This window comes from Phyllostomus hastatus, unplaced genomic scaffold (genome assembly GCF_019186645.2).
Source record: "Phyllostomus hastatus isolate PE091 unplaced genomic scaffold, TTU_PhHast_1.1 phas_contig_150, whole genome shotgun sequence".
Taxonomy (NCBI): Eukaryota; Metazoa; Chordata; class Mammalia; order Chiroptera; family Phyllostomidae; genus Phyllostomus; species Phyllostomus hastatus.
The window spans coordinates 2,072,750-2,098,583 of NW_025333611.1; the positions used below are offsets into that span (position 1 = coordinate 2,072,750).

Consider the following 25,834-nt stretch of genomic DNA (forward strand, 5'->3'; position numbering starts at 1 on the left):
CCCAGGACTGACAGAAAGAGGAAGGTGGCATCTGAACGCCCAGTGCCGCGCCCTCTCCACCCCACACGCCCAGCCTGCAGCCTGGAACGCTCCTGAGCGGGGCTTTGAAGGGTGAACAGGAGCTGGGTGGTTGAGGGGGCGAGCCAGCCCCTCCTCAGAGGGTTCAGGGGCATAAAGGGGGACCTTAGGGAAAATGCCAGATCAGAGGCCCAGAAGAGGGGGCACGACAGATGTGGCCACTAGGGAAGTCGCAGGTCGGTGTCCCAAGCAAGCAAGTGGCGGGACTGTCACCGCAGCCCGACAGGGTGCCACGCCTTGGGAGGTCTCCTAAACGTCATCCCAGGGACCACGGCCATGCAGGCCTGAGGCCTAGAGGTCGAGTCACAGTGTCCCTGCCCCGGCCTGCCACCCCCCGGCTTCCCCTCCCCCCTCTCCAACCGCGACCCCACTGACGGGAAATCCTTGCTGAGCACTGCAGGGCGGGTGGACCGAATGAAGGCAGCTCCAGGGGCTGGGCGTGGCAGTGTGGCTGCGTGTGTAAACACATGTGTACAAATGTACACACACACCTGGGTGAGGAGAACAAACTTATCCCCCAAGCCTCTGCCCACTCAGGACCCGCCTGTCTGTGGACTGGGCCAGGTGATTTCATACTGGCTGGATGCATGGGATTGAGAGGCCGTGGCCCTGAAACGCCCTGGAATGTTCCAGAACTAGGCATAAGGCATCCTGTCTCTGCCCACCCGGCTCTCACTGGGAGCCGTAGCCTGAGGCTCCTCTGACCTGACACAGATCCTTGATCCGGGGGGACTGAGGTTCCGGCTCAGATCTGGCGCTGGGCCTGGGCCTCCCCGGGGCACGCCCGTGTGCCGGGCACAGAGGGCCGGCTCCGCCCCGGCCTGCTGCAGGGGCTCCCAGGGGCTCCAGGGGGCTCCAGGGGGCTCCAGGGGGCGGGGCGCCGCAGACGCTCACCGGGTCCCGTCAGGTGAGTCAGGTGAGCGAGGCCCCCCTCCCGCAGGGCCGCCCAGGGCACCGAGCGCGAGTCTGATGCCGTCATCGCCGACCCTGAGCCTGGGGCAGGCAGGCGAGCGAGCTCCCGGGATGTGCTCGCCCCACGCATACGGGGCTCCCGGCGTTTCCCTGGATCTTTTCGGCACGAGAAGAAATGGCCAAGGAACAGCTTCTCGTCCCCCAACTGCTGCCTCCTCTGGACCAAGGACCAGAGCCGGTCAGGGGCTGCTCAGGGTGCGCACCTGCCGTCCCTCCCGGCCCCCACTCCGCCCCCTCGGGAGCTTCCGGAAAGGAACGAGAGGGAGTGAAGACAAGCACGCCCACGCACGGGGACAGGCACCTGGCCTGGGCAGTGGTGCCGTCGTGAGTACCCAGTCGACTGGTCATGTCTGCCCAGAGCACCGGGCCGAGAATTCTGACGCCGCCCATGCTGCAGTTGATTGGTGATGTCTGCCACGGCCACAGCCCTCCACCATCCCTGATCTACACACCGGGTGACTGTCCCCGAACAGGGGCATGTTCCCCAGCCGGGACTTTGGTAGCAGCGAAGGAGGCCCTGGCCAGCCGGCAGAAACAACCCCCCGGGCTCCTTGCTCGGTTTCTCGGGACCGTGAGACGCACGTACCGGCCCGTCATGGCCCAATTTGCAGGACAACGCCTGCACCCTTCCCTGACGATGTTAATAATGCCCATTGTGTTAGGAGACACTGTCTAGAATAGAACTGCATTACAGGGTTAATTTCTCCTCTGCAGCTGTGACTAAACGCTGTCTTTCTCACCTAGGACCCAAGGGACGGCGTGGCTGTCACCAGAAGTAACCTTGGACCCAGCCAAAGCTCTCCCCGGGGGAGGGCAGGCGGGCCTGGGCCCTGCGCTCTGGGCCAAAGTTCGCAGAAACACTTCCCAGGATGCTCTGCTCCAAAAGCCCAAGTGTCCCGTGCAGTCCGGGCCGCCTCACGTGGACACCTGGGCCTGCAGGGTGCTGGGCAGGTAGAGGTACCTCCAGATGGCATAGTAGTGGGTGCCAGCACCGAATGCCACGAAGAGATGCCAGATGGCGTGGGCGAAGGGGATCCTGCCGTCGCTCTTGAAGAACACCGTGCCCAGGCCGTAGAGGGCCCCTCCGGCCACCAGCTCCCAGACGCCCTCCGTGTTGGGCTGTCGGCAAGGACAAGGGTGGGGCACAGGTCGGAGGAGCAGGCAGCAGGGTCGGGAGCTCCCGGCCTCCCCCACCCCCACTCCACACGAAAAGCCAGCCCAGGGTCCTGGGTCAGGGCGTCTCCACCCCGTGGAGTCACCCCATCTCCCCAAGTCGCTTCTCACGTGGAACGGGTTTCCACCAGACTCTCAAGGGATGCTTTATCACTCTTTGTCTTCTCTAAAAGGTAAAGCCCCAGAGAAGCGAAAGCAGGGCGTGAAACGAATCCTACATCCAGGCCTAAGACCGCCCAGGGCGGAAGCGGCCCCAGGGCCTTGGACGGATGAAGGGGTGTCAGTCCGGTCACTTCAGGCAACGAAGCGTCACTCGGCGTTAGAGGGGGAAGATGCTGAGCCTGGGGGACACGGCTCAGCGAAACAGTCAGCCACCAAAGGACCGGTGCCGCGTGACTCACTCGCACGAGGTCCCGAGAGGAGCCCCGTTCACAGAGCCGGGAGGGAGCACAGGGGCTCCCAGGGCGGAGGGCGGGGCGGGGAGCGCGTGTGTCGGGGGGACACAGTCTCCGTCGTCGGGGAGGATGCGGGTTCCGGAGCTGGCGGTGGGGACGGCTGCCCGGCAGGGCGAGCGCGCCGAGTGCCCCTGCACCGGACCCTCAAACACAGTTGAAATCATAAATGTCTATTTTATCACGATTTTTGAAAAGGCATACATGCCCATGGCAGAAAGTTTGAGAGAAAACAAACAAAAAAAACGTAAGCAAAAAGAAGGCGCCCTGGCCCTCCGAGGTGAGCACCCTTGGCGCCTGAGTCACCGCGTCCATTTGACAGATGGGCCTACTGAGGCTCAGGGAGGAGAGGCCCTCGGGGCCGCCCGCCTATTCTACTGCCGCCTCGGGCGGGTCACACGGACACACGGGGCCTCCGTTTCCCCTTCTCCCACACGAGAGGGTTGTACTTGACATTCTCCAGAGTCAGGCCAGGTCCTCTCCCCGCAGAGGGGAGGCCCCAGCCGCGTGGGCGGGACTTACCATGGACAGGATGACCAGGGCGGGGAAGAAGCCCATGACGACATAGCACAGCAGCTCCACGAGCTTGTACCTGGCGCGGAGAGAAGCCCCCTCAGTCTCGGCACAGCCCCCCCCCCCCGGCCTGCTGGCAGGGCTAGGACAGGTCCCTTTCCCTCTCTGAGACTCGGCTTCCGCGTCCGTGAAACGACACTCATGGACGACACTGGAAATGCGGGCACAGCGAGCGTGTGGGCACCGCCGGCGCTCAAGCCGGAGCAGACACAGCTATCCGGTCCCGGCACCCTCGCCCACAGGACCACGCCCCCCGCCCCAGGGACCCGAGCGGCTGCAGCGGCTGACACCTCCTGCCTCCCCGGAGGTTCGGCAGTCTGTCACTGCTCTCGCCTCTGCAACCCTGTTCATGTCCCCGCTTAATCACTCCCATCATGCCCCTGGGCAGGCGGGGAGTCTGCGGAGTCCAGAGGGCTCAGAGTCGCTCGCTCCTCTGTGCCTGCCGACACGGCTTAGGGAAGGCAGGTCACTCGTGACACCGTTCCTGGGGTCCAGGGACCTGTAGTGTCTTGTAAAAAACAACTTCAAACTGACCCTGTGGGCTGTGGCCCTGGTTGTCACCCACTAGGACGCCGGGCAGAGCCGTGCCCTCATGCCTCTGGGGTCACCTGGGGTCTCCTGTCCCGCCGAGGGCGGCCCTGCCGCCGGAGTCCCCCACCCCCCACGCTCTGTCTTACCGCTCGTGGAAGAAGAAAACATAGACGGTGCCCACGGAGGCCATGATCCAGACCAGCCAGCGCATGTGGGAGGCCCAGGGGCCCAGCTCCCGCAGGTTCAGCCTGGGGAGAGCCGAGGGCACAGTTTGAGGGGTCACGGGGCCTTGCTCGCCCTGCAGAGCCGGGGCGGGAGTGGGGGCGGTCCCGCCCCCTGAAGCTGACCCCAGAGCAGATCCCTCCGCCGCGGCTGCCGGGGCGCAACAGGGGATCCCGCGGAAAGACGTGTGCAGAGACGAGAGAAAGTAGCACAAGGAGCAAGTATTAGAGGAAAATTAGCCAAACGGGCACCCAGCGCAAAGCGGGAGGGCACACGGGGCCAGCCGGTGTCTGAACGGGGAGCCTGTTGGGCCCCGGACGTGTGCATAGCCCGTGACCCCGCCGGGCCGGCTGCAGGGTCCAGCCGGGGCCAGCCATTTCGTGCCCACACGGGCCCCGCTCTTGCGACCTGCTGCTATAATGACCTTCTCTACAAGTCAAGATATCATGCAGGAAGCTTTTGTGTACGTCCAACCTGTCAAAACTAAAAATAAAAACAAAAAAATGGGGTTTTCTCATTGAGGAAGAGACAGGGGAGCCCAGACGCCCCGCCCCCCGCTGGGTGGTCCCCAGGACCCTCCCGAGTTCTGCAGAAAACAGCTGAAAACCCAGAGCAATCCAACAAGAAATAGTTCTGCCCTGCCTGTCCCCTTTTCACCAGGCCCTGGGGGTGTCCAACTAGGAAGCCGGTCCCCACAGAGCACCTCGGTCTCTCTCTCACCGCCCGCCATCCAGTCAGCCCCAAGTTCTGCTGAGCCGTCCTCCTGAGCAACTCACACACCAGACACACGTCCCCACCTTGGCCTTCTGCGCCAGTGTTGGCTGTGAGACCCGACGTCCCAGAAGGAGTGACGGCCGTATCCTCGGCCACCAGCAGAGGGCAGCACAGAGCCGCTGCTCCGTGGCCACAGCCGGGGATGCAGAACAGAAACCCAGACATTATTAAAATATCAGCCAAGGGGAGGATGGTCAAGATTCCTCTAGAAATCCCTGTCGCGGCCGCCGAGGCGGAGCACAAAACCCAGCTTGACTCTCCCCGTCAACATCCACAAAGCACCCGAGGTTACCTGGCTCCTGACACCTGCAGCTGCCGCCTCATGAGCTCCGGGCCATGGAGAAGCAGTGGGTGGGCCGGCCGAGCCCCTCCGGTGGCCTCCGCCTCTCGCCTCTGCTCCCGGCTCGCTCCGGGGCCTCCCGGACCCCCACCCAAGCTGCTCCCTCACCCAGGACCTTCTAGACTTCTAGAAGGCTCCATCTGCCTGCCTCCCTGGCGCCCAGCCGCCTGGAACAGGAGAATTGTCGGGAGAGAAGCAAGTCCCGTCCTCCTGAAGCCCAGGCTGGGCCAGTCGGCTGATGCCTCCGGGCAGACAGACAGACAGACGGCCAGCAGGACCGACTTCCCAGCACCCCTAACAGTCGCTAGTTTCCTGGTGAAGGTCGGCACTTCCCAGGGCCCCTGCTGCCCCCCCCTCGTCCCTCTCCCCACCCTTCCATCAGTCATCAGGGACCACCAGGTTTCCAGAAACATCCATCCACCCGTGCCTCCTCTCCTGTCGGCCTCCGCGGCCACTACCGGGGGCCAGGCCCCACCACGTCTCTCCCGGGGCCCTTGTCCAGCCTCCTGTGCCCCTCCCTGCCCCCAAGGCTGCCACCGGCTCCTGCAACACGGCTCCGAGAGCCTCCCCAGACAGCGTGTGAGCGCAGCAGCACCCGAAAGAAGGGTGACTCCGTTACTACGAAGGTCAAAGTCGGGCGAAGCCACCCTGTGAAGACGGACGTCAGGACTGTGGGGGGTCCTGGTGACTGGGGAGGGGGACGCAGGGCACAAGGGGGCCGCTCCGTGTCCCCGTCTGGGTGCCAGCTGCAGGGTGGGGAACGTCACTGAGACCTGCGCTCACGGCCACCTGTTCTCCCGAGAAGGTGCGCCCACCTAAAACGTGTTTGAAAACCATCACCTTCGAAATGGTGATGGGAAAAAAATACAATTAAAAACAAGTTTGGCCCTGACAGGTGTGGCTCCGTGGATTGAGCGCTGGCCTGCACACCAAAGGGTCGCCAGTTCAATTCCCAGTCAGGGCACAGGCCTGGGTTGTGAGCGGGGTCCTTGGGGGCGCGTGAGAGGTAACCACACATGGATGTTTCTCTCTTCCTCCCTCCCCCTCTCTCTAAAAATAAAGACAATTTTTTTATTTTTTTAATTAAAAATATATATAAACCATAAAAAAAATTGCCTTCGTATACACAAGAAAAACCTGTTAGCTGATAGAATGAAGCAGAGGCCCCACTTAGAGTAGCCAAAAAGAGATTCCCTGGGCAAAAGCGGAGCCAGCCTTTCTGGGGCTCCCCACGCCTCAGAGGCACACCCCCTCCAGGCAGCCCTCCAGAGGCCCCCACGCCAGGGCTGTGCCCTCTGAGCTCCGCACACAGGTCCGCCACGCCACGCCGTCACCGGCCTGTCACAGATCCTCGTCCGCCGACAGAACCTCCGTGTGCCGACCCCCAGCGCTGCCCGGCCACGCGGCACACGGTCGACAGAAGCAAGCGGCAAGGCCCTTCCCCCCCTGCAGAGGCTCCGTGGGCTCCCAGGCTCTCAGCGCGTGACCCGGAGCTTGGCACTTCCCTGTTCCAGAACTTTCGATAACCCTGAGTGGCTTGCTGGGGGATTTAACCTGGCACAACTTGTGGAGGGTGATCTGGCAAAACCGTTCACCACGACCCAGCCACCCGGAGGCCCACGAGGTCTCAGAAGTTATCCCACAAAGGTCAGCCTCATCGGCCCAAGGCTGCCGTTCCCGCAGGGCACACACAGGTCGCCCCTCAGCCGTCTCGTCGGACTCCGGCCCACCGACCCGCACATGGGGGCCAGCAAGCACGGCTCTGTCTGCAGCGGCGGAGGAGCGGGGTCCCCCGACGCCGCCCGCACCCGCAGACACGGCGTGGCCGGAGAACACCCCGCTGCTGTCAGCAGGAACGAAGAAATCTCCGACACGCTACCGTGGGAAGATGCCCCAGCTGCGTCCCTCAGAGGACAGGGGCGGACGGGGACGGACGGCGCCCTTCCTGCCGCCCTGATGCGGGAGGGAAGTGGCCCTCGCACGCACTCGCTGTCCGTGTGCGTGTGTGCATGGGCGTGCGTGCCCCGTGCACAGAGATATTCCCACATGTTCGTGATTCCACCCACGCGCTCTCACGCACAAAATAACTCCGGGCAAGCACAAGAGACCAGCGCCGAGTGCCGGGCGAGGGCGGCCCCGACCCTCCCTCTTCCACGCGGAGCCGGCGGTTTGCCGGCCGAACGCGAGGGGCAGTTCCAACAAGAGAAAGGAAGAGGCCGGCCCGGGCGGGGGCCGCGGGGCGCTCACCAGGGCGCGTAGGAGGCCGCTATGAAGAAGTAGATGGTCATCCGGTCACACATGTGCAGGCAGTGCTCCACCATCCTGGGGCAGAGGGGTGGCGTCACGCGGCCGGCCGGCATGGCGGGGGCCCCTCCATCCAGCCTCCACCCCTGGGGCCTCAGTCTCCCGTCTCTGAGTGACCAGAGCTGTGGCTCTCAAACCAGGCTCTCTGCCCCCCGAGGGGCTACACAGAGATGCCTGGGGGTCCCACCCAGGAACCTCCTCTCCTCCCCTCCGCATTTCTCTTTCAGATACTGGGCTTCTCAGCAGATTTCAAATGGTGAGAAAATTCTGTGGCTAACAAAAAAGTACAAAAACTGCCCTGGCTGGCGTAGCTCAGTGGATTGAGTGCGGGCTGCGAACCAAAGTGTCGCAGGTTCGATCCCCAGTCAGGGCACATGCCTGGGTTGCAGGCCATGGCCCCCAGTAACTGTACACTGATGTTTCTCTCTCTCTCTCTTTCTCCCTCCCTTCCCTCTCTAAAAATAAATAAATAAAATCTTGAAAAAAGTACAAAAACTACCCAGCTATGTGCCCCCCTAAAAATCCTCCAGAGTCTGGCATTGTGGTTTCACGTCCAGGCTCTGGAGCCAGGAGGCCTGAGTTCGAATCCCAGCCCCAGCTGGGCTGGGTAAAGGGACTATGGCCTCGGCCTCGTCCCCTCCCCTCTCCGGGCTCCGCCCCCTCTGCTGTAAACAGGGAGGTGGTCAGCGAGGCTCCCCAAGCTGCTGCGAGGGCTGAGTGAGCTAGAGCCCAGCCAGCGCAGGGCAGGAAGCGCTGGGCATCCTCAGCATCCGACGGCCCCGCTCGGCCCCGGTCCCCCCACGTGCGCACCACGTGCCCCACCCCCGAGGGCCGGGCGGCCAGTACCTGAGGTGGCTCTTCTTCCAGGCGACCGTGTGGAACACGGTGGACACCACGAACAGCCCGCAGAGGCCGAGGCCGTAAATCCAGGCAGAAATGGTCTCCCAGCTGTCGTCCGACAGGAAGTAGAGGTTGGAGCTGCCGAGGATGCTGGGGATGATCCACAGCTGCAAGCGGAGGGGGCAGGGGCCGGCTGCCTGCGGCTCGGGGTCCAGGGCGGCGCGGAGCCCTGCCTGGACCCCAGACCCGCACCGGTCGGCCCGCCCCCGGGGGACTGTCCTCACAACCTGCGCTGTCCCGTTTGGGAGCCGCCGGGCACGTGCGGCTACTGAGCCCTGGAACTGTGCTTTGTGCCGCTAAGGAGAGGAGTTTTTACTTCGTTTGCATTGATTTCAGTGTCCGTGTCAACGGCCACCCCGAGGCCAGGGGCTCCCATAGCGGGCAGCGTGGGTGGAGGGCAGCCGAGAGCCAAGACTGCCTGCTTCAAGGAGCAAGTCTGACCGCTGCCTCCCACCCCGTGTCCCCCGAGACCCTGGCCTGGAGGCCCCCCCGGGCACACCGCGCTGCCTCGGGCCTCTACGCTGCCACCCGTGCGGTCCCTCCGGAGAAAACGTCCCCCCACCTTGTCTGCAGGGCAAACCCCTCCGTCTTCCCATCTGGGCTTGGCTGTCGTTCCCATGGGAAGTCCCAGCCGTCCCCAGAGCAGGGCGCCACGCTCAGAGCCGCCGCCGCTCGCTCTCCCGACGGCCCCCCCCAAGGCTGAGGAGCCAGCAAAGAGGCTGCTGCCCCCACCCACCCCCTGCCTGGACCTGGCCGTGCACCACCCCCAGCCCTCAGCCCCCAGGAGTGGACTCACGGCGTGGGTGGCGCAGTTGGCCGCATGCTCGTACTCCGTGGGCTGGTACCTCTTGTGGGCGGGGACCCGGTGGTTCATGAACCTGGAGGGAGAGGCGCCCTTCCTGGGGGCTCGGCCAGGAGGCCCGAAGACCCGGCTGACCCCTAGCAAGGGAAGAGAGGGACCCCGCTCCCCTCCCACCCCCTCCCGCCGGCCGCCACCTCCTTCCCCGCTCTCTCTCTCTCTCTCTCTCTCTCTCTCTGTTACGTTTCCTTGTGCTCGCCCATCTCTTCTGCCTGACCCCCAGCGCACTTTGCTAAACACGGGGGCCCCCTGCACTCTCTTCATTCCCTGTTCGAGTTTTCTTCACCGCGACCGGCTTGCAGTGCCGCTGCCGGGGCACAGCCGGATGGGTTCCCACACATGCACACTGCACCCAGGAGGGGCCGCCCCTCACCCTTCCGCCCTCCCCCGGGGGAGCCTTCCCCCAGGGAAACCAGCCCCCCACCCTGTCATCATGGATTAGAGGTTCTCGAGCTTCCTTTCAGTGGGAACTGAAACACCAAAAATTTTCTCCCAAGACCCCAATTATTACTATGAAGACCCACAAAAATGAGAAATGAGCACACGGCTCAGAACACAGGGCTCCATGCAGGGCAGTGCACGGAGCATTTATTGAGCTCTTTCTGTATGCTGTGTCCATGCAGTACAGTGCATGGCGCATTTATTGAGCACCTTCTGTATGTTGTGTCCATGCAGTACAGTGCATAGAGCATTTATTGAGTACCTTCTGCATGTTGTGTTGATGCAGGACAGTGCACGGAGCATTTATTAGGCACCTTCTGTGTGCTGGTGTCACGTTAGTACGGTTGACTGAAAGTTTGTTGAGCATTTTCTGCACCCTCTCGGGAACATTCGCTGAGCACCCACCGTGTGCTGGGTGGCAGTGGGTTCTCTGGGAGTCCAGAGGAAGGACAGACAGTGGTGCTCCTTCGCCCTCAGGGTCCACATGCCATGCGGAGGCAGAGTAAACGCTGGGCTTATGGTCACAGAGGAAGGGGAGGGCCCATCCCCGGGAGGGGGGGGCCAGTGGAAACACAGCCGCCCCAGCGCCCAGGACAACCTGCCCGCCAGCCCGCCCTCCTCACGAGCGGCCCCGGGGAAGCTGGCGGTGGTCCCGGCTGACTCACTCAATACCATGCACTGACAGCAAAGACAGGTGCTGGCTGGATGGCGTCCCCTGAAATCCTGGTGTCGGAATCCGAACCCCCAGAACCCGAGCGCGTGAGCTTATGTGGGAACAGAGTTGTTCCCAGGGGTGTGGCTCATGAGGCTGAGGTCCCACTGCAGGGGGTGGGTGCGCCCCGGTCCAGCAGGACTGGGGTCCGAGTAAGGAGAGGGGAGACGCAGAGCAGAGAGACCGCGTGCCGAGGGAGGCCCAGCCTGGAGCGATCCGTTCACAAGCCAAGGAGCACCGGGCGAGGCCAGCCGCCGCCAGGGCCGGGACGGGCCGGGGGGACGCTCCCTCTGAGCCTCGGAAGCAGCCAGCCCTGCCGGCACCTGCACCATCTGGCCCCCGGACTGTGAGAGGGTCGCTCTCTGTGGTTTTAAGCCACTACGTGTGTGTGGCCATTTGTCACCGCAGCCCTAGAGACACTGACACAGGTGCACACAGGGTTCATTGGGGCCCACTCTGCCCCGGAGCCCCCAGGGCACTGTGCCAACCTGCGCCCTCTCTGTGGGGACAGGCTAGGGCCCTTGTCCAGGGTGGGAGATGGGTCTCACGCATCACCAGGCGCAGACTGGCTGTCCCCTCTCCTGCTGGCTCTTTAACAAGCACCATGAAAGCCACCCACCGTGCCAGCCACGCGGGTCCGAGGGTGATGTCACGGTTGCCGTGGCGACCCAGAATGGGCAGTTATTCATTTATTTCTGGGCTCCACAAAACTTTCCTTGTCCCCCCACCCCCGCCCCTCCCCGGGCAGTGGCAGGTATTGAATGTCCAGCAGTGACAAAGGCAGGCGAGGGAAAGCCAGGGGTGGTGGGGGGGAGTCGGGGACAGGGCCCGGGGGGGGGGCCGGGGCAAACGCCCAAGAAACCCAGTTCCCACAACCTGCGAGAACCAAGCACTTCCCCTCCATGGCCTGCAGCCCGATTCTTTCTCCTCCGAGAACCCCTGGGCGGCCTTTTAAAAGGACAGTGAAGCAATTTGTGTTTTCCCTTCCTTTTAATTAACATAAGTAAACGTTCTCTTTTTCTGCTATAGTTTTATGAGTTTTGCTAAACGTAGAGACTTGAGTAACCCTCCCCACAGCCAAGACAAATAGCAGATCCTTCGCCCCCCACACCCGCCCCCACAGCTCTGTCCTCTGTCCCCGCGGCCCTGCTTCCTCCAGAAGGTCACTTAGGAGGACACGGAGCCTTACAGGAGTCCCAAGCCTGTGCTTTTGATGTCTAAAGAGAATTTCTTGCCTATGGGCCAAGTGTGTGCTCAGGCGAAAGGAACTCCGCCTTGAACGCCGCCACACGGGGATGTTCTTATTTTCCTTCTCAGAACGTGCTGAAGACACACTTGTTTCACACGACAAGAAAACGGACCTTCCTCAGGGCAGCATGCCCAGCTCCAGCAGCGGCTCTGGACCTTTCCGTCCTCTTTTATTTTCTCGCTTTCCCTCGCGGCCCTCTCTCTGCGTTTGCCTTCTTGCACGCAGCTCCCCACCCGCCCGTGAGATCCACCGAGCTCTGTCAGCGGCGCCTGCCTTCCCCTCGTGAGAACAGTCCGCTCTCGGACCTGCGAGGCCTGCGCGTCCGTTCCCCCGCGGAGGGACGATGGGGGGCCCTTTTCACCGGCTGAAACGCACAGATAAAACTCAGAATGTTCGAAACTCAGAACGCCCTCCGAGGGTGTGGGGAATGTCTCCCAGCCGAGTGGACATTTCCAGCAGGCCACGGCTGGTCACACGTAAGGAGGGACACGGCCCTCTCCGCCCCTCTCTGGAGAACAGAGCCCCCGCCTGTGGTCAGCCTTCGCTTCTTAGGTGACCACGTGGCCTCGGCCTGTGACGGGTGGAAGGGCAACTCTGCGCAGCGGGGTCCAAACTCAGCCGGGCCCCGGAGCCAGATGCCGGCAGGGGGGCGAGGACAGAAGGTCAATGCCCGTCCTGAACTGGAGAGGCGGGGGCTCCGGGGCCAGGCACAGCTGGCTGAGCTGCTGTGTGACCCACGGGAACTTACTGTGAGTCTCTGGGCTGCAGTGTCTTTCTTTGTCAAGGAAGTAATGTTACCTCGCCTGCAGGCGGCATGAAACAAGCCCACACGGGTGCCTGACACCCAACAGTGCTCAAAGGTTGGGAGCTTTTTCACCACTCCCTGGGGGCTCCCCGAAAGAGCCCGAGCACCACATGCTTCCCGGCGTGTGCCCCCTCGGGGCGAGTCATGGAGGACATCCATTTAAAGCCCTTGCAAAGTGGACGTTGTCTCTCCAAGTTGAAGATCAGGCTCCAGGGGCAGATGCCCACGGTTCTCCATCTCGGTGGCACATTAAGAATCACGTGGAAAACAGACAGACGGGCTGACAGAACGTGGTCCATCCGCACAACACGACGTCACGTGTGCAGGCTGCCGGGCTCAGCGGGGGCAGCAAACAGGACCCCGCTTGCGTGGCACCCGACAGGGTGGCCGAGGCTGTGACCTGCAGGGCCGGGTTGCCAAGGGGCCAGTGCGTGCATGACCCCGGGCCCGTCGGGAAGGAGTGGGCGGCAGGCGAGCCCCAACTTCAGAGGCCCCCCCTACACCACCACCACCTCCTGGAACCCCGTGACGGCGCTCCACACCGGGTGGGGCCGAAAGCAGGACGGTCGTTTCACTCAGCGGTTCCGGAGTGGGGCCACGCGCTGGGAGGTGGTGTCGGGGAGGCGCCCACCCAGACCCTCTGACTCTGGGGCCACCGTCCCAGGGCACCCAAGAACCCTGTGGCCCTGTCCGTGGTTCTGACGGGAGAGGGGCTGCTGTCTGTCCTTACACTCCAGGACAAGGCGTATCCGGGCACCCTCCCCAGGGTGGCTGTGCATTTGATGGCCAAGGAAGGGAAGGGACAGCCCTCTGTCCCCGCTCCTGGACTCACTGCCTCATGGGCCAGTGGTCCGTGCAGCCCATGGCCCCCCGGCCCCGGCACCCCGCCTTTGCCGGGCCCTCCCACCCGGGCAAGCCCGCACCAGACTCCCAGGCCTCGTGGGCAGAGGTGAAACCCCGAGACCCCGAGCACAGGTGCCTGCGCCAGGGCCAAGAGCGAACATGCGGGGCAGCTTCTGCGTGGGCCGGCAGACCCCGTGTTCCGGGGGCTCCTGCCTCTCTGGTGCCCCACCCCTGACGCACACCCCGCCCTTTCTCCTCGCCCCAGGACAGCCCACGGCCGGCCGGCCTGCCTCCCGCCGCCGCCCACACTCCATCTCTCCCGCTGAAAAGTCCTTTCCCCCTTCTCGGCCTTCCGAGCACAGGTCAGACGTCCCTCCTCTAAATGCTGTCCTTGGCCCCTGCCCCCTCCCCCACCACAGACTGGGTCGGAGCCGCCCTCTCGCCCCTCCGGGCCGCTGCGCCATCTGGGACACTCGTGCCTCACCCCTCTCCCTGGAGGGCTCCCCTCGAGGTGGCCCCTGCCCTGGGCCTCCCACGAGTGCTCATGCGAGGGGACTGCCCATGGGTGAGCCGCCGCCCTCCACCGGGGCCGACGCAGAGCCAGGTGTGCCACAGGTGGGCCCGACGACCGAGCCACCACCCTCTCGGAGCACTTATTAAGTCGTTCAGACTCAAGGCGACAAGAGGGAACCGTCCGGCCTTCGGAAAAGCCCTCAGAACTTCTGGAATCGACAGACTCCCGAGACCCGGGTGAATCCAGCCGGGACAGGCGTCCTGCCCGAGGTCGCTCGGGACAGCAGGAGGCATGGAAGGGAGCCCCCGAGACGAGACTGGGGGCCAAGGGAGGAAATCACTATTGATTTTTTCTTCATATTTCTTTTTTTTTTTCTCTTTGTATTCTGTGTTGCTTCCCTGGCTACTGTGTTCATGTATTCCTACTTTAGTGATTTTTTTTTTAGATTTTATTTATTTATTTTTAGAGAGGGGAGGGAGGGAGAAAGAGAGAGAGACAGACATCAATGTGCGGTTGCTGGGGGCGGTGGCCTGCAACCCAGGCATGTGCCCTGACTGGGAATCGAACCTGCGACACTTTGGTTCGCAGCCCGCGCTCAATCCACTGAGCTACGCCAGCCAGGGCTTCCTACTTTAGTAATTTTTTAAAAAACGGATAAAACAAAAGCGTGTTACATAGGAAAGTCTGTGTCTGAAGTCCGTTTTCGAGACCAGACGCTCTCGCACCTGCCCATCGGAGTCTGCGGAGGGGAGGGGAGGGGCTGGCCCCAGAGAAGACCCCCGCAGGTCCCCGGATGCCCCCGCGCGGCGGGGCGGAAGTGAACCGTGCACGGGCGGACGCCAGACCGCAGTGGGCGCGGGAGGACGCCCCCGCACGCCGACACGGGGACGCGCCACAGACGTAACACGGGTCGGCAGGGGGCGCTCTTCGGTTCTCTGCGTAGGAACTCCAAGAATCGGCAACAGGAAGGAGGCTTGGGGGATGACCGCCGGGACAGTGGCTGGCCCTGGGGGCGAGGCAGCGACTCCGGGGGCGTGGCGGGGCTTCCGGAGGGGGGAGCCGCACTGAGCATCCCGGCCGGCCCGGTGCGGGTTCCACCAGCACACCGAGTCTGCGGCTGCGGCGGAAAGGCCGCCCTCCCGGGCGCCGCGCAGACACGGAGGGTGAAAAGGTGGGGCGGACCCAGGCACCTGCCTGGTGAGGTCTGGGGTCCGTCGGGGGTGAGCTTTCCGCACCGCTGCTCTCCGCAGAGCGGCACTGCGGGCCCAGGCGGGGCCCAACTCTTGGACACCCCCCCACCCCCTGGTCCACACCTGTCCCTACCACCTGGGCCTCCCTCCAGCCTCCAGCCTGGGCTCAGAGCGCCCCAGCAGCTCCACCCCCTGGCTCTTCCCTTCGGCCTGGAGCAGCCAGGCCCAGCCTCAGAGCTCCCGCCACCTGCCACCCTCCCTGTCCACCCGGCTTGGGCCCGGGTGCCGAGCCCCCAGAGAGAAGCCGGCCTCCGGTCCTCGATGAGACGGGTCCGGGAAGGCTTCTGCGGCCATTCTGCCCGGGCCGGGCCAGTGCCTGGTGGCGGCAGCCCTAAGTGCCCAGAACAGAGGACGCACAGAGGTTTGTCCAGAGGACAAAGGGGGTCTGTCTGTCTCGCAAGGGCGAGGACGGCCAGGGCCAAGCTGGCCCCAGCGCCCGGAGCCTCCCCTCCCCAGCCGGCCCTGGGGCGTGCTCCGCGTCCATTCATGAATTCACGGCTCCTGGAAGGCAGACAGCATCTTGGCTCAGGCTCTGGGAAACAGAGTGGGAGGCAGAGCAGCCCTTGGGCCGGTGCCACCTTGGAATGGAAGCGAAAACCCCAGGAGAGCGAGCCTGGAGCAGGAGGGGGAGCCGAGCGAGGCGTGGGGAGGGCCGAGGCGGGGCTGGGTGCCAGGTTAGAAGAACCCTGACGCAGCTGAGCCGCGTGCGTGACATGGCACGTGAGAGGCGCCCCCTGGAGGTGTGCGCCTGCCTGGTGGGAAGGACCAACGAGCCGGTGGCCACATCTGGGGACGCACCTGCTCCGAGCTTCTTGAGGTCTGGCCGGGGGATGGTGAGCAGAGGGACGGGACCTGCTCGAGTGCGGGGACTCGGGACGCACCTGGAAGGGGGCACCGTGCCGGGAGGAGTCTGCAGGTGCGTTCCTGCAAGGCTGCCGAAGGGGGGCTCCTGGGGAGATTCCGCCTACTCTTCCTTCTGCACACCCGTCAGCTCAGGTTTGCGGCCGAGGAGGCGGGCGGCGAGCCCAGCCTCGGGGCAGCTGGGGTGACAGGTCCCCGGGCATCAGCCGCTCTGCACCGAGTCACTTCACGGGCACCCCTGTGGCCGGTGCACGTGCGTCTCCTCACGTGGCCTCCCAGCAGTCCCACGGAGAGAGTGTCGTCTCCCCCGGGGTGCACAGGTCTGCGCCTCACGCCCTCACCCGGCCGCACAGCCACCCGAGGCTCCAGCGTGCAGCTGTGGGCGCGCTGCCTGCGTCTTGCACAGGGACACGAGCTCCGAGAGGGCAGGGACGAGCTCCGGGTCTCGGTCAGTCGGCCCCGGGCCCCCCCAACACCTGGGTCAGTCCTGGCCCCTCCAGGCCGCAGGAGTACCGATGAATCAGCAGACGAATGGGAGGCAGATTCGTCCGTGGGGCCGTCAAGGGTCCCGGGGGCAGGGGGTGTGTTCTCGTGGTTGCCCTCAACCCGGCTGGACCGCCGCTGTCCCCACCAGCCCCACCACTGCTCCCGCTCCGGCCCCAGCTAACACCACCAGCGGGACAGCAGTTCTCAACACCAGAGCCACAGCGCCCCCCAGGCCCGCCCTTGGCGTCCAGTGTCCCCACGCCTGGTTGGCGACAGAGCTGCGGGAGGGCCCCCGAAAAGTGGACCCGAGGGGGCAGGTATTTAGCCCCAAGAGGAGCCCTTCTCTTGGTGTAAACTGGAGCACAGGGCGTCTGCCACGACTGCTTCTGTCAGAGCTGCCCACTCTGGGAGTGCCCAGGCCCCCTGCCTGGGGCCGGTAGGTACATCCCTCGTGCAGCCTGGAGGACTCGGGGAACTAAGTAGCCGGCTCCAGGGCGCCCCCGCAGGCGTCAGGAGGGACAGCACACCACCGTTGGTGCACACGCAGACCTCCAACCACTGCAGTGTGAGGGCGGGGCATCTCTCATTCTGCCCATTTGACAGAGTGGGAAACTGACTCCCGGAGATTCAAGTCAACACAGTGAGGTCAGTACTACTATGATTTCCCGTGTTCCAGAAGAGAACATGAAGGCACGGAGAGGCCACGTGGCATGCCCAAGGTTGCTCAGCCAAGGCGGGGCGGGGGTGGGGAGAGGGGGGAGGCTGAGGCACACCCAGGTGCCTGACGGCAGAAGCCACCCACGGCGCACCTGCCCCACCCAGTCCTCTGAAGGAGGAGCACCTGCTGTCTCTGCCGCCTCCAGGTTCTTGGGGGTAATTAAAGCATGGTAAGCCGGACACCGATGGGAATGAGGCAGCCTAGGTTAGGAGGGAGCGGACGCTGCGAGGCGGCGGCCTTGAGGGCGAAGTCAGACGGGGCAGCGAGCAGGGGAAGGGGGTGGACGCCTGGAGTCACCCAGGCACACGGGTGGGCGGCCCTGGAGAGGGCAGAGCCGCCAACCCACCCCCCTGGGTCCAGCCCCAGGGCCCCCGGGGCCCCCGGCACACTCGATTCTAAGTTCCGCAACAAGTGCGGGTGCCCTGCTGGTGAAGGGGCGGTCGTTTGTCCCCACGAGCCCTGTCCCCACACACTTCTCCGGCACGGCACCCTGCGAGGGTGGCAAATCCGTGTCACCCTGCACTTGTGCTGCGAACAGGGAGGGACTGTCCCCCAGGAGGCGTGATCCCCAGTCCTCACGCTGACAGCACGGCAGGTTTCACACTCTCGATGGGGGCGCTCCCGTGTTCACAGAATGAGATTCCACCACGTTCGCAAAAAGTCAAGTTAAAACAAAACATTTCTGCCCTGGCTGGTGTGGCTCAGTGGACTGAGTGCTGGTCTGCAGACTGAAGCGCGCGTCACTGGTTCGATTCCCAGTCAGGGCACGTGCCTGGGTCTTGGGCCAGGCGCCCAGTAGGGGGCGTGCGAGAGGCATGTTTCTCTCCCTCTCTTTCTCCCTGCTTCCCCCTCTCTCTAAAAACAAAAAAATATTAACTAAAAAATAAATCTAAGAGAACACATTTCGGCTTTCCTTAAATACTTTCTGACTTTAAATGTTATACTTACTCATCTTAATTTGCATCTTGCCTTTTCTATTTAACAAAACTATTTAGATATTTTCAAATAAAAGATCACTTAAATTTTTCAATGTTTAACAAATTCCCTTAATTTACAGTCATAGGGGTTTTTTTTTAATTATACATTTTTCTTTTAATTCTTCAGTGCTCTTTAGGAGAAATTCCTGAGGCACGGCAATGCACCCCCACCCCGTCTGCATCATCCCCTACAGTAGCACCGGCCACGGGTGGCGATTGAGCCTTTGAAATGTGGCTGGTGCGACCAGGGCACCAGCTTTCAAACTGTGTTTCATTTTGACACGTTTACATTAAAGTAGCCCCGGGCGGCCTGTGCTGCAGCTCTGGACGGAGCAGCTTTAGATGGCCACTGTTAACGGAACCCAGATGTAGGCGCACATCTTGGTCTCAGTAACAAGGAGTCCGCCGCAGTGAAGTCAAGAAGAAGTCAATTCCATGCTCTACACAATGACTAACATGGAGTGCGCATGGCCACGTTCAACTTCTCGCCCACGCACTGTTGGCCGGCAGCGAACGCCCAGACACGCGCACCACCGCCTGAGCTCCGCCGCCGTCTGTGACACCGGCCACCTGCGGTCCTGTGACGGCCTCCGTGTCACAGTGCTCGGTTTTGTCACTGTGGAAGTGTATTTGTCAAGAAGGGAGACGGGGTCCATTTTGTTGGAAAGCTTATTAGCCTGAGTTTTAGCTTTAAATATGCAGACACACGGCACGTGGGCTTCTGCTGGGACACGGGCCCTGAGAATGCTGGGGGAGGGCCCGCCAGTGACTGAGCGAGGGCGCCTGGGCCCGGGGGGTGCAGCCCCAGAGCCCCCCAGCCCCCCAAGGGGGAGGGCAGCCGGGAGGACTCAGAACTCCTGCCACCGAGGCTGTCAGCAGGGAGCAGAGGAGGGCGTGAGACCCGCACTCTGCAGCCGTGGTAACTGCGGTTGCTCTGATCCCCGTGGTGTGTGGCGGGCAGAGAGGCCAAGTCCGGACACACCCAGGTGTGAGTCCTGCCCTTTGCTCTACGACCTCGAGCAAACCCAACGGGGATACGAGGGTCCCTAACCCTCACAGGCTGGCCGAGGATCAGATGACACGTTGCATAAAAATGCTTCCCCGGGGGCCTGGCTCGCAGTCCGGGGTGGTCTCTTCTGACTCCGTGGAGCCCCACAGTGGCCAGCGAGGCCGACGCGCCCCACCAGCCCCCCCTCCCCAGCACGCAGGGACCTGCGGACGGACGGCAGAGCCAGCCTGGCGGAGACGCACGGTGTCTCTGACAGCCCCGTGGGCCTGGAGAGACTTGCTTCTTACAAGCTGCCTCAAAGCCTCTTTGGAAACAAACTGTAAATAGCAGCAAAAACCGTGACATAAATAACCGCCGCTGAGGAGCGCCGACTGTGTCTCCCCCCAGACACTTCACGTGCATTGTCTGCGTCACCTTCAGAACAAAAAAAGGTTCGTGAAACCCAGGCCCTTCAGGATTTCGGAATCCCAGCTGGAGCAGGACCGGCTCTGCGTGGCTCTGAGGGGACCTGAGGCTGTAGGGTGGGACCTGGATGGAGAGAAGGCCTACCAGGGCCACCTCGGGCATTGCCACCCCCACCCCACCAGGACGCAAGCAAGGCTGGGTGACTAAGGCACTTGCCCAAGAGAACCCAGCAGAGAGGAGGGCAGAGTCAGAGCACCGGCCCCACGCTCCCACACTTCCCAGGGACGCTGCCCCGTGGGACCAGCCGGCACCCACCTTTGTGTGGCCTCAGGAGCAGCTCCAAGTCCCCACGGTGAGAACTGAATCATGGGGACATTCTCAACCTGGTCATGGTAGCCTGGGAGGTCAATGGCATCCCATGGACCTTGTGACTCGTGGGACGTGGCCAACGCCCGAAATGACGGTGGATCGGGTACGTGCCCGCACAGGGAATGCTCCTCTCCCCCGGTGCCTTCCCCCTGGGGATGTCCCCATGGCGTTACTTAATGGGAGTGGGGGGTGACAAAACACAGCAGGGGGTGGCGATGACAGGGACCATGGACGGGGGCGCTTGAAACGGGGGGTGCAGAGAGACCAGAAAAGCGGGGTGACCGCGGGTCGCAAGTCCAGCTTCAGGACAAAAGGCTAGCTGCGGGGCGCACAACAATGGCCCGACGAACGCCGGTTTCACGGGGTGATCTCGAGCCGGAGGGGTGGAGGGTGACTGTTTCCGGACTCCGTTTGCGTACACCTGCCGTGATCGAGAAAGTGTTCTCCGAGGGGCCCGTGCTGCGTTTGTGACCACAGTGTGGTTTTACTGCGACCCCTGTTCAAAGTCACGTTGCATTGGGCAGGAGAGCAGACAGATGTCCCTACGGGTTACTTCGCTAGTCCAACGTCACACCGCCAGTGTCCGTTCAGCAGATTTCGACTGGTACTTACTCAGGGGCCGGGACCTGCTTGGGGCTTGGGGGAGGCAGGAGCGGACACACTCCGGGGGCCGGACTACGCTTCCCGGCCTCCCCTGCACTGAGGTGGGGGCAGCGCGTCTCACCTGGGGAACCAGAGCCTACGCGACCTTCTCAGGCACTTAGAACCCAGCTTGTTTTTCTTTCCAAGTCAAGAATCAGGGTGCGGCCAGGACCCAGAAGCACCCTGTGCACCCTTCCTAACCTCCACTTCGTCCCTCCCTCCCCCCCAGGCGACTGCTGGCCTGATTTTGCAATAACCATTGTCTGGCTTTTCACCCCCTTCCTCCGCACTCCTGACGGCACCACTGGTCTGCCCGCCGTGGAGCGCTCTGCGACTGGAGTCGGGCTGTCTCCAGGGTTTCCCTAGGGCTCCCTGTGCCTACTCGACATCTCCACGTGGCTGGCGGGAACCGGAGGCCCTTCTCACTGCGCGGCACGACCCCCTCGTGTGCGCGCACCCCACTCTCCCGACACAACGGCCGCCTGGGGCGTCTGCAGGTCTCGCTGGCTGAGAGCAACGCCGCCCAGATCTTTGCCCGTCTGCCCTGGTGCACCGGCCACCGTTTGTCTCAGACAGACACCCGGAAGGGGACAGCCACGCGTTAGGATGTGCACGTGTCCGCGTCTGTTTCCCGAAGCGAGACCGTGGTGTGGCCACGCTACATCCACACGGAGTGGGAGGAACAGCCCCTCTCGGCGCCCTGACTGCGTTTCCTTTCTCCCCAGCGGGAGCAGCCCAGCCCGTTTGTGTTTCCTCTTCCGCAGGGGCGACCGTCTCCACGCTTCCCGCCGGCTCACTTGCCTCTTCCTCGCTGAGCTCTTCATGCGTTCTGGACCCCTCGTCCTCGCCGGTCAAACGGGTGGCACGCGCGTCCCTCATTCGGGGGCGCGGCCTTTCGTCTGCCGTCTTTGCGGCATTTTCTGACGCACACAAACTCTGAACTCCTCACGTAACCGGGTTTATCCGCCTTCTCTTTCACGGTTCCGATGTCCCGTGCCTCCGGGAGTCGTCACCAACCACGGAGCCCCAGATACATTCTTTCGTGTCTTCTAGAAGTTTTCCAGGCCTGTGTGTGTGTGTGTGTGTGTGTGTGTTTTCGTTTCACTTTCCCGTCTTTGATCCAGCCGGAGTGCTTTTCTCTGCGTGGCGTGCGGTAGGGCTCCAGTCTCCCTGTTTCCATCCGGACGGACCACTGTCTCCCGTTTGTTCCGCAGAGTGTCCTCGCCCGCGCCGACCGGCTAACATACGTCGCCTTTGCCAAAGTCAAGGTCTTTCCGTGCGTGGCTGTTTCTGGCCTCTCCATTCTGCCGCGTCGGTCCGTCCGCTCAGCTCCGCACCAGCACTGTCCTCCCTTCAGTTCCCCCAGCTCTATGGTACGTGGTTTTCTCGATGAAGGTGCATCGTGCAAGGACCCTAGGTTAGACCCCTGAAGATCAGCCGGCCAGACCACTCACGGAGAAACTGAGGCTCAGAGGGGGAAAGCACCTTTTGCCGTGACTAGCACACACCATTTAACCAGGAACGTTGTTAAGGCTGGAATATTTGGGTCCTCCCTCTCCAAAAAAATTCTTCTGTCGAAATCCAGTTCCCAGGATGATGGTGTTTGGAGGGGGGACCTCTGGGATGTGATTAGGTTATGAGCATGGAGCCCCCGTGGGTGGGGTTCTGAGAAGAGGCCCCAGAGCTCGCGCCTTCCCCACCCGGCACGGTGGGCGGGGGGGGGGAGGCACAACCGGGCGTCGGCAGCCCGTAGCCTGCCAGACACTGACCCTGCGGGCACCCTGATCCCGGCCCTCCGGCCTCTAGAGCCGTAAGAAACCGTTTTCTGTCGTGTAAACGCCGCCCAGGCCGTGGAGCTCTGTTTCAGCCGCCGGAACGGACAAAGACAAACTCCCATCTCTCGCCCTGAAGAATGTTCTCGTCCTGTTCAATACGGCAGCCACGGGCCACCTGTGGCTACTGAGCGCTTGAAATACAGCTAGTCCAAACTGAGGCGGGCCGTAAGTAAAATACACACACCAGATTTTGAGACTTGCAGTAAAAAAAAAAAAAAAACGGAAGACGACCTGTAATTCCACTTCCGCCCTGGACTCGTCACCGGGGGAAGGGGCACCAGCCCGGGCGTGGAGGAGCGGGTCCGGGTCCAGCCGCAGCCCCACGGCAGAGCCCAGCTCCAGGGCGAGCAGCACCTGGGGCCAGGTCTAGGTCCTTTAGACCAGCCCTGCCATGTTGGTAGATCAACCGGCTGAGGCCCAGAGAGGCGGAGACACCGACCTGAGAAGGCACAGCAGGCACGGGGCAGGCGAGGTCCCGGCACAGAGCTCCCTCCCCGCCTGGCAGCCCTGGGCCTCTCCCCCCGCTTCGGGCAGACACTCCACCGACTCCCAGGTGACGATGGCCCACAGGACCCTTGAGGACAGGCCCCCTTGGTTCTGTGCAGCCAACGCCTTCCACCTTCAGACCAAGACAATCTGCAGGACCCCATCCTCACGCCCTTCCCCTCTGTGGCCCCTTCCTCCAGGGGACTCCCCAACTCTATGAAGGAGACCCTCAGAACACACCCTCTCCCCGCCCCCCAAGAAATGGGGAGTGAGCCTGAGGGGGAAGGACCAGCCCTGCCCCCACCACCCCTGCCCCTGGGTGTCATGCTCAGCGGGGAACAGGGGGCTCAGCTGTGCTCAGTTGGACCGGAACTTGTAGAAACCTCGGGGCACTGGGGACCCTCCACAAAGAGCCACATGGGTGTGGATCTCCAGACAATGACAGCACGGCTCAAGTTCACCCCCTGCCACCCCAGGCTGGGGGGCGGAGACCTGAGCGGGAGGGTGAGAGGTGGGGGGCGGGCAGGACGGGTGCCCCCTCCAAGACCCGGCTGCCTTGCCCGGGAAGGAGGAGAGGCCCAGGCCGAGCTCCCAGGACCCGGTCCTGCCCGCACCCCAGGGGCCGAGGGGCGACCTCAGGAACCGCCCGCGCTCAGGTAAGCCCACCACCCCCAACTCCTAGAGGAACTTCATGACTGCGCCCCCCCACCCCCGCTGCCCCTTAATGAGGGATCAAAGCCAGGAGCTGGCCTTGGCTGGGCAGTCCCCTGGGAGTATCTGTCATCACCATTTAAGGACAAGAAAGTGCGGCTCAGGGGACCGGGGACCTCACACTGGGGAAAGGCCACGGGCAGCTCTCCCTGGGTCCTCAGCCGCAGGTTCCTCCCCGCCTGCAAAGGGCACCTACCCATTCTCCGCGCTTGCTGCCAGGGGGCTCAGGGGTGGGGGATGGGAGGGGTGCAGGGGGGAAAGGGGTGGTGTTGGCGGGAGGCACAGGGGCCAACGCCTTGAATTATTCACAAAAACCCCGGCAGACCCTGAGCGATCCCTCCGCTCCGGGCACGGTGCAAAGCGCTTCCCGAGGATCATCTCAGTGAACCCTCGCGGGGACCCCCAGTGTGGGAACTCTCATTACCCCCGTGTTGCCCACCTGGAAACGGAGGTGCGCGGAGCGGTAAAGCCACTCGCTCCAGGGCACCCCGCTAAGAGAGGGGCGCTGGGAACCCGCGCCCTCCGGGTCCAGGGCGCAAAGCTGGGCGCGGAGACGCTGACAAAGACCGCGGTGTCTGGTTTCTGGCTTCTCGCGGCGGGTTAGGGTCCCCTTGTCGACCGGAGAGCTCTGGGTGGCGCGGGCGGCAGCGGAGCCGGGGCCGCGCCCCCCCCCCCCGCGCCCCGCGCTCCCCGCTCACCTCGCATACTTGGTTTTCTGGAAATCCAGGAGGCGGGGGGCCAACATCGCGGCGGTTCCATCGGCGTCCGGCCCGGGCTCAGAGAACGCGAACTTGGCGGCCCGCGGGGCAGGCGGGCGCGGGGCGCGGGCGCAGCAGGTAGGCGGGTGTGGGGCGGGGGCGGCGGGGGGCGCGGGGCCGGGGCCCCAGCGAGGGTGCCAGGAGCCGGCGACGCAAATCCCGACCAGATGGTGGCGGGGCGGGGCGGGGGGGGGGGGGCTCCGGGCCAATCGCCTTAGTCCCCGCGGCCCGGGCGCCCTCCCTGGGCGGGGCGGACCCCTCCAGCTCTCGCCCCGGCGTAGGGGAGCCGTGGGGGCGAGGAAGGGGATCTTTTGGCTGCTGCGCTTTCTTGCTCTCCCGGTGTCCCCGTCGCCCTCCCGCCCGCCCGCCCGCCCGCCAGCAGATGTTTAAACCGAGAAGGCGACGGGCCCTGGGCTGGAAGGCAGCGGACACCGCCTGCGCGCCTGACCTCGGCCCCAGTGCGGCCCAGCCCGGAGTGGACTTGCAGCTCGCGCGCTCCCACCGCCGGCGCCGCCTGCCCGGCCCCTGTGAGGCGCGGCGACCCCAGAGGGTCCACCCCGAATGGCTGCAGTTTCTGGGAGCCCCCACCAGAACCTGTGGCTCTGGGGGCCCTCAGGACCCCGAGATGCCAGCGCGCGCCTTGGGCTGCCCAGAACCCCGGGGGACCCAGGACCTGCCCGTGCCCTCTGCCCCTTCCGTGAAATCCGGCTTTCTCCTTTAGGAGACCTTGGCCGGGACTCTGGCTATGGGAAGCCACCTACTGGAAGGGGTGACACCCTTGGGGGCCGCTGGAGGCAGGTCAGCCTTCAACGTGGGATGACAGATCCCAGAATGAAAGGTTGAGCCCTTCCTGCCCACGCCGACCTCCCCCTCCTCCCCCTCCCTCCCCCGCTTCTGTTCCCCAAGCCCCGGCTCCCTGCTACTTTTTGTAACAACGCTTTATCTGAGGTCCTCCTGCGTTCAGAAAGCCATCCCACCCACGCCCTCCACCCAAGGTGCTGGAGCGAGGTGGAGACAGACAGAAACCCCCTTCCCCCCTTGGGCATGCACACCTGTTCTGGGAGTGGACTAGGGGGCCGCAGGTAGATGCAGTGGGGGGGGGGCTGGGGAGCGAGGGCTGGAGGTGGGGACCAGAGCTGGGGTCCAGGGACGTTTACAGGGACCCTGTTAATAGGCTAGAAGGGGACAGAGGAGTCGGGGATGACCCCTGACCCTGCTGGGTGGGCACCGCCAGGTGGCCAAGTGCAGGGGGCGGGGGCAGTGAGAGGAGGCTCCAGGAGGCACAGCTGGGACGGGAGGGAAGGTGCCAGGTGAGCGTGAGGTCCAGGTGGGCAGGAGTCGAAGGCCGAGGGCCCATCGTGGGCGGGCAGGACGGGAGGGCCCGCAGTGAGGAGGGGCCGGAGGGCTGAGCGGCAGGGTCCCCCTGGACCTCCCGGAGCTGGGACTCCGACACCGGGGCCCCCGCCTGGCGCGGCTTCCACACGGCGAAAAACGACAGACCACTCGCGGTGCCGTGCCTGGGTCCCCCGGGCCACGCTTCCAGTTCCCGACGGCCACGTGTGGCCTGTGGCTGCCGCCAGGGACC

General features: G+C 63.7%; 1 protein-coding gene across 4 annotated transcripts; it reads right to left on the bottom strand.

Annotated features, from left to right (window-relative positions):
* Window positions 1–434: 434 nt before the first annotated feature.
* On the bottom strand, window positions 435–24,315 carry MMD2 (monocyte to macrophage differentiation associated 2). Of its 4 annotated transcripts, none has more exons than XM_045824924.1 (7): window positions 24,190–24,315; window positions 9,116–9,197; window positions 8,266–8,397; window positions 7,363–7,437; window positions 3,926–4,027; window positions 3,198–3,267; window positions 435–2,169 (listed from the first exon to the last, which is right to left on the bottom strand). In XM_045824924.1, the coding sequence occupies exons 2-7, from the start codon at window positions 9,139–9,141 to the stop codon at window positions 1,966–1,968; spliced, it is 609 nt and encodes a 202-aa protein (XP_045680880.1). In that variant the 5' UTR covers window positions 9,142–9,197; window positions 24,190–24,315; the 3' UTR covers window positions 435–1,965. The 4 variants fall into 4 exon arrangements, with proteins under 4 accessions (XP_045680880.1, XP_045680873.1, XP_045680862.1 ...); XM_045824917.1 differs by having other exon boundaries at window positions 8,266–8,409; XM_045824906.1 differs by having other exon boundaries at window positions 8,266–8,426; window positions 24,190–24,309.
* Window positions 24,316–25,834: the final 1,519 nt, after the last annotated feature.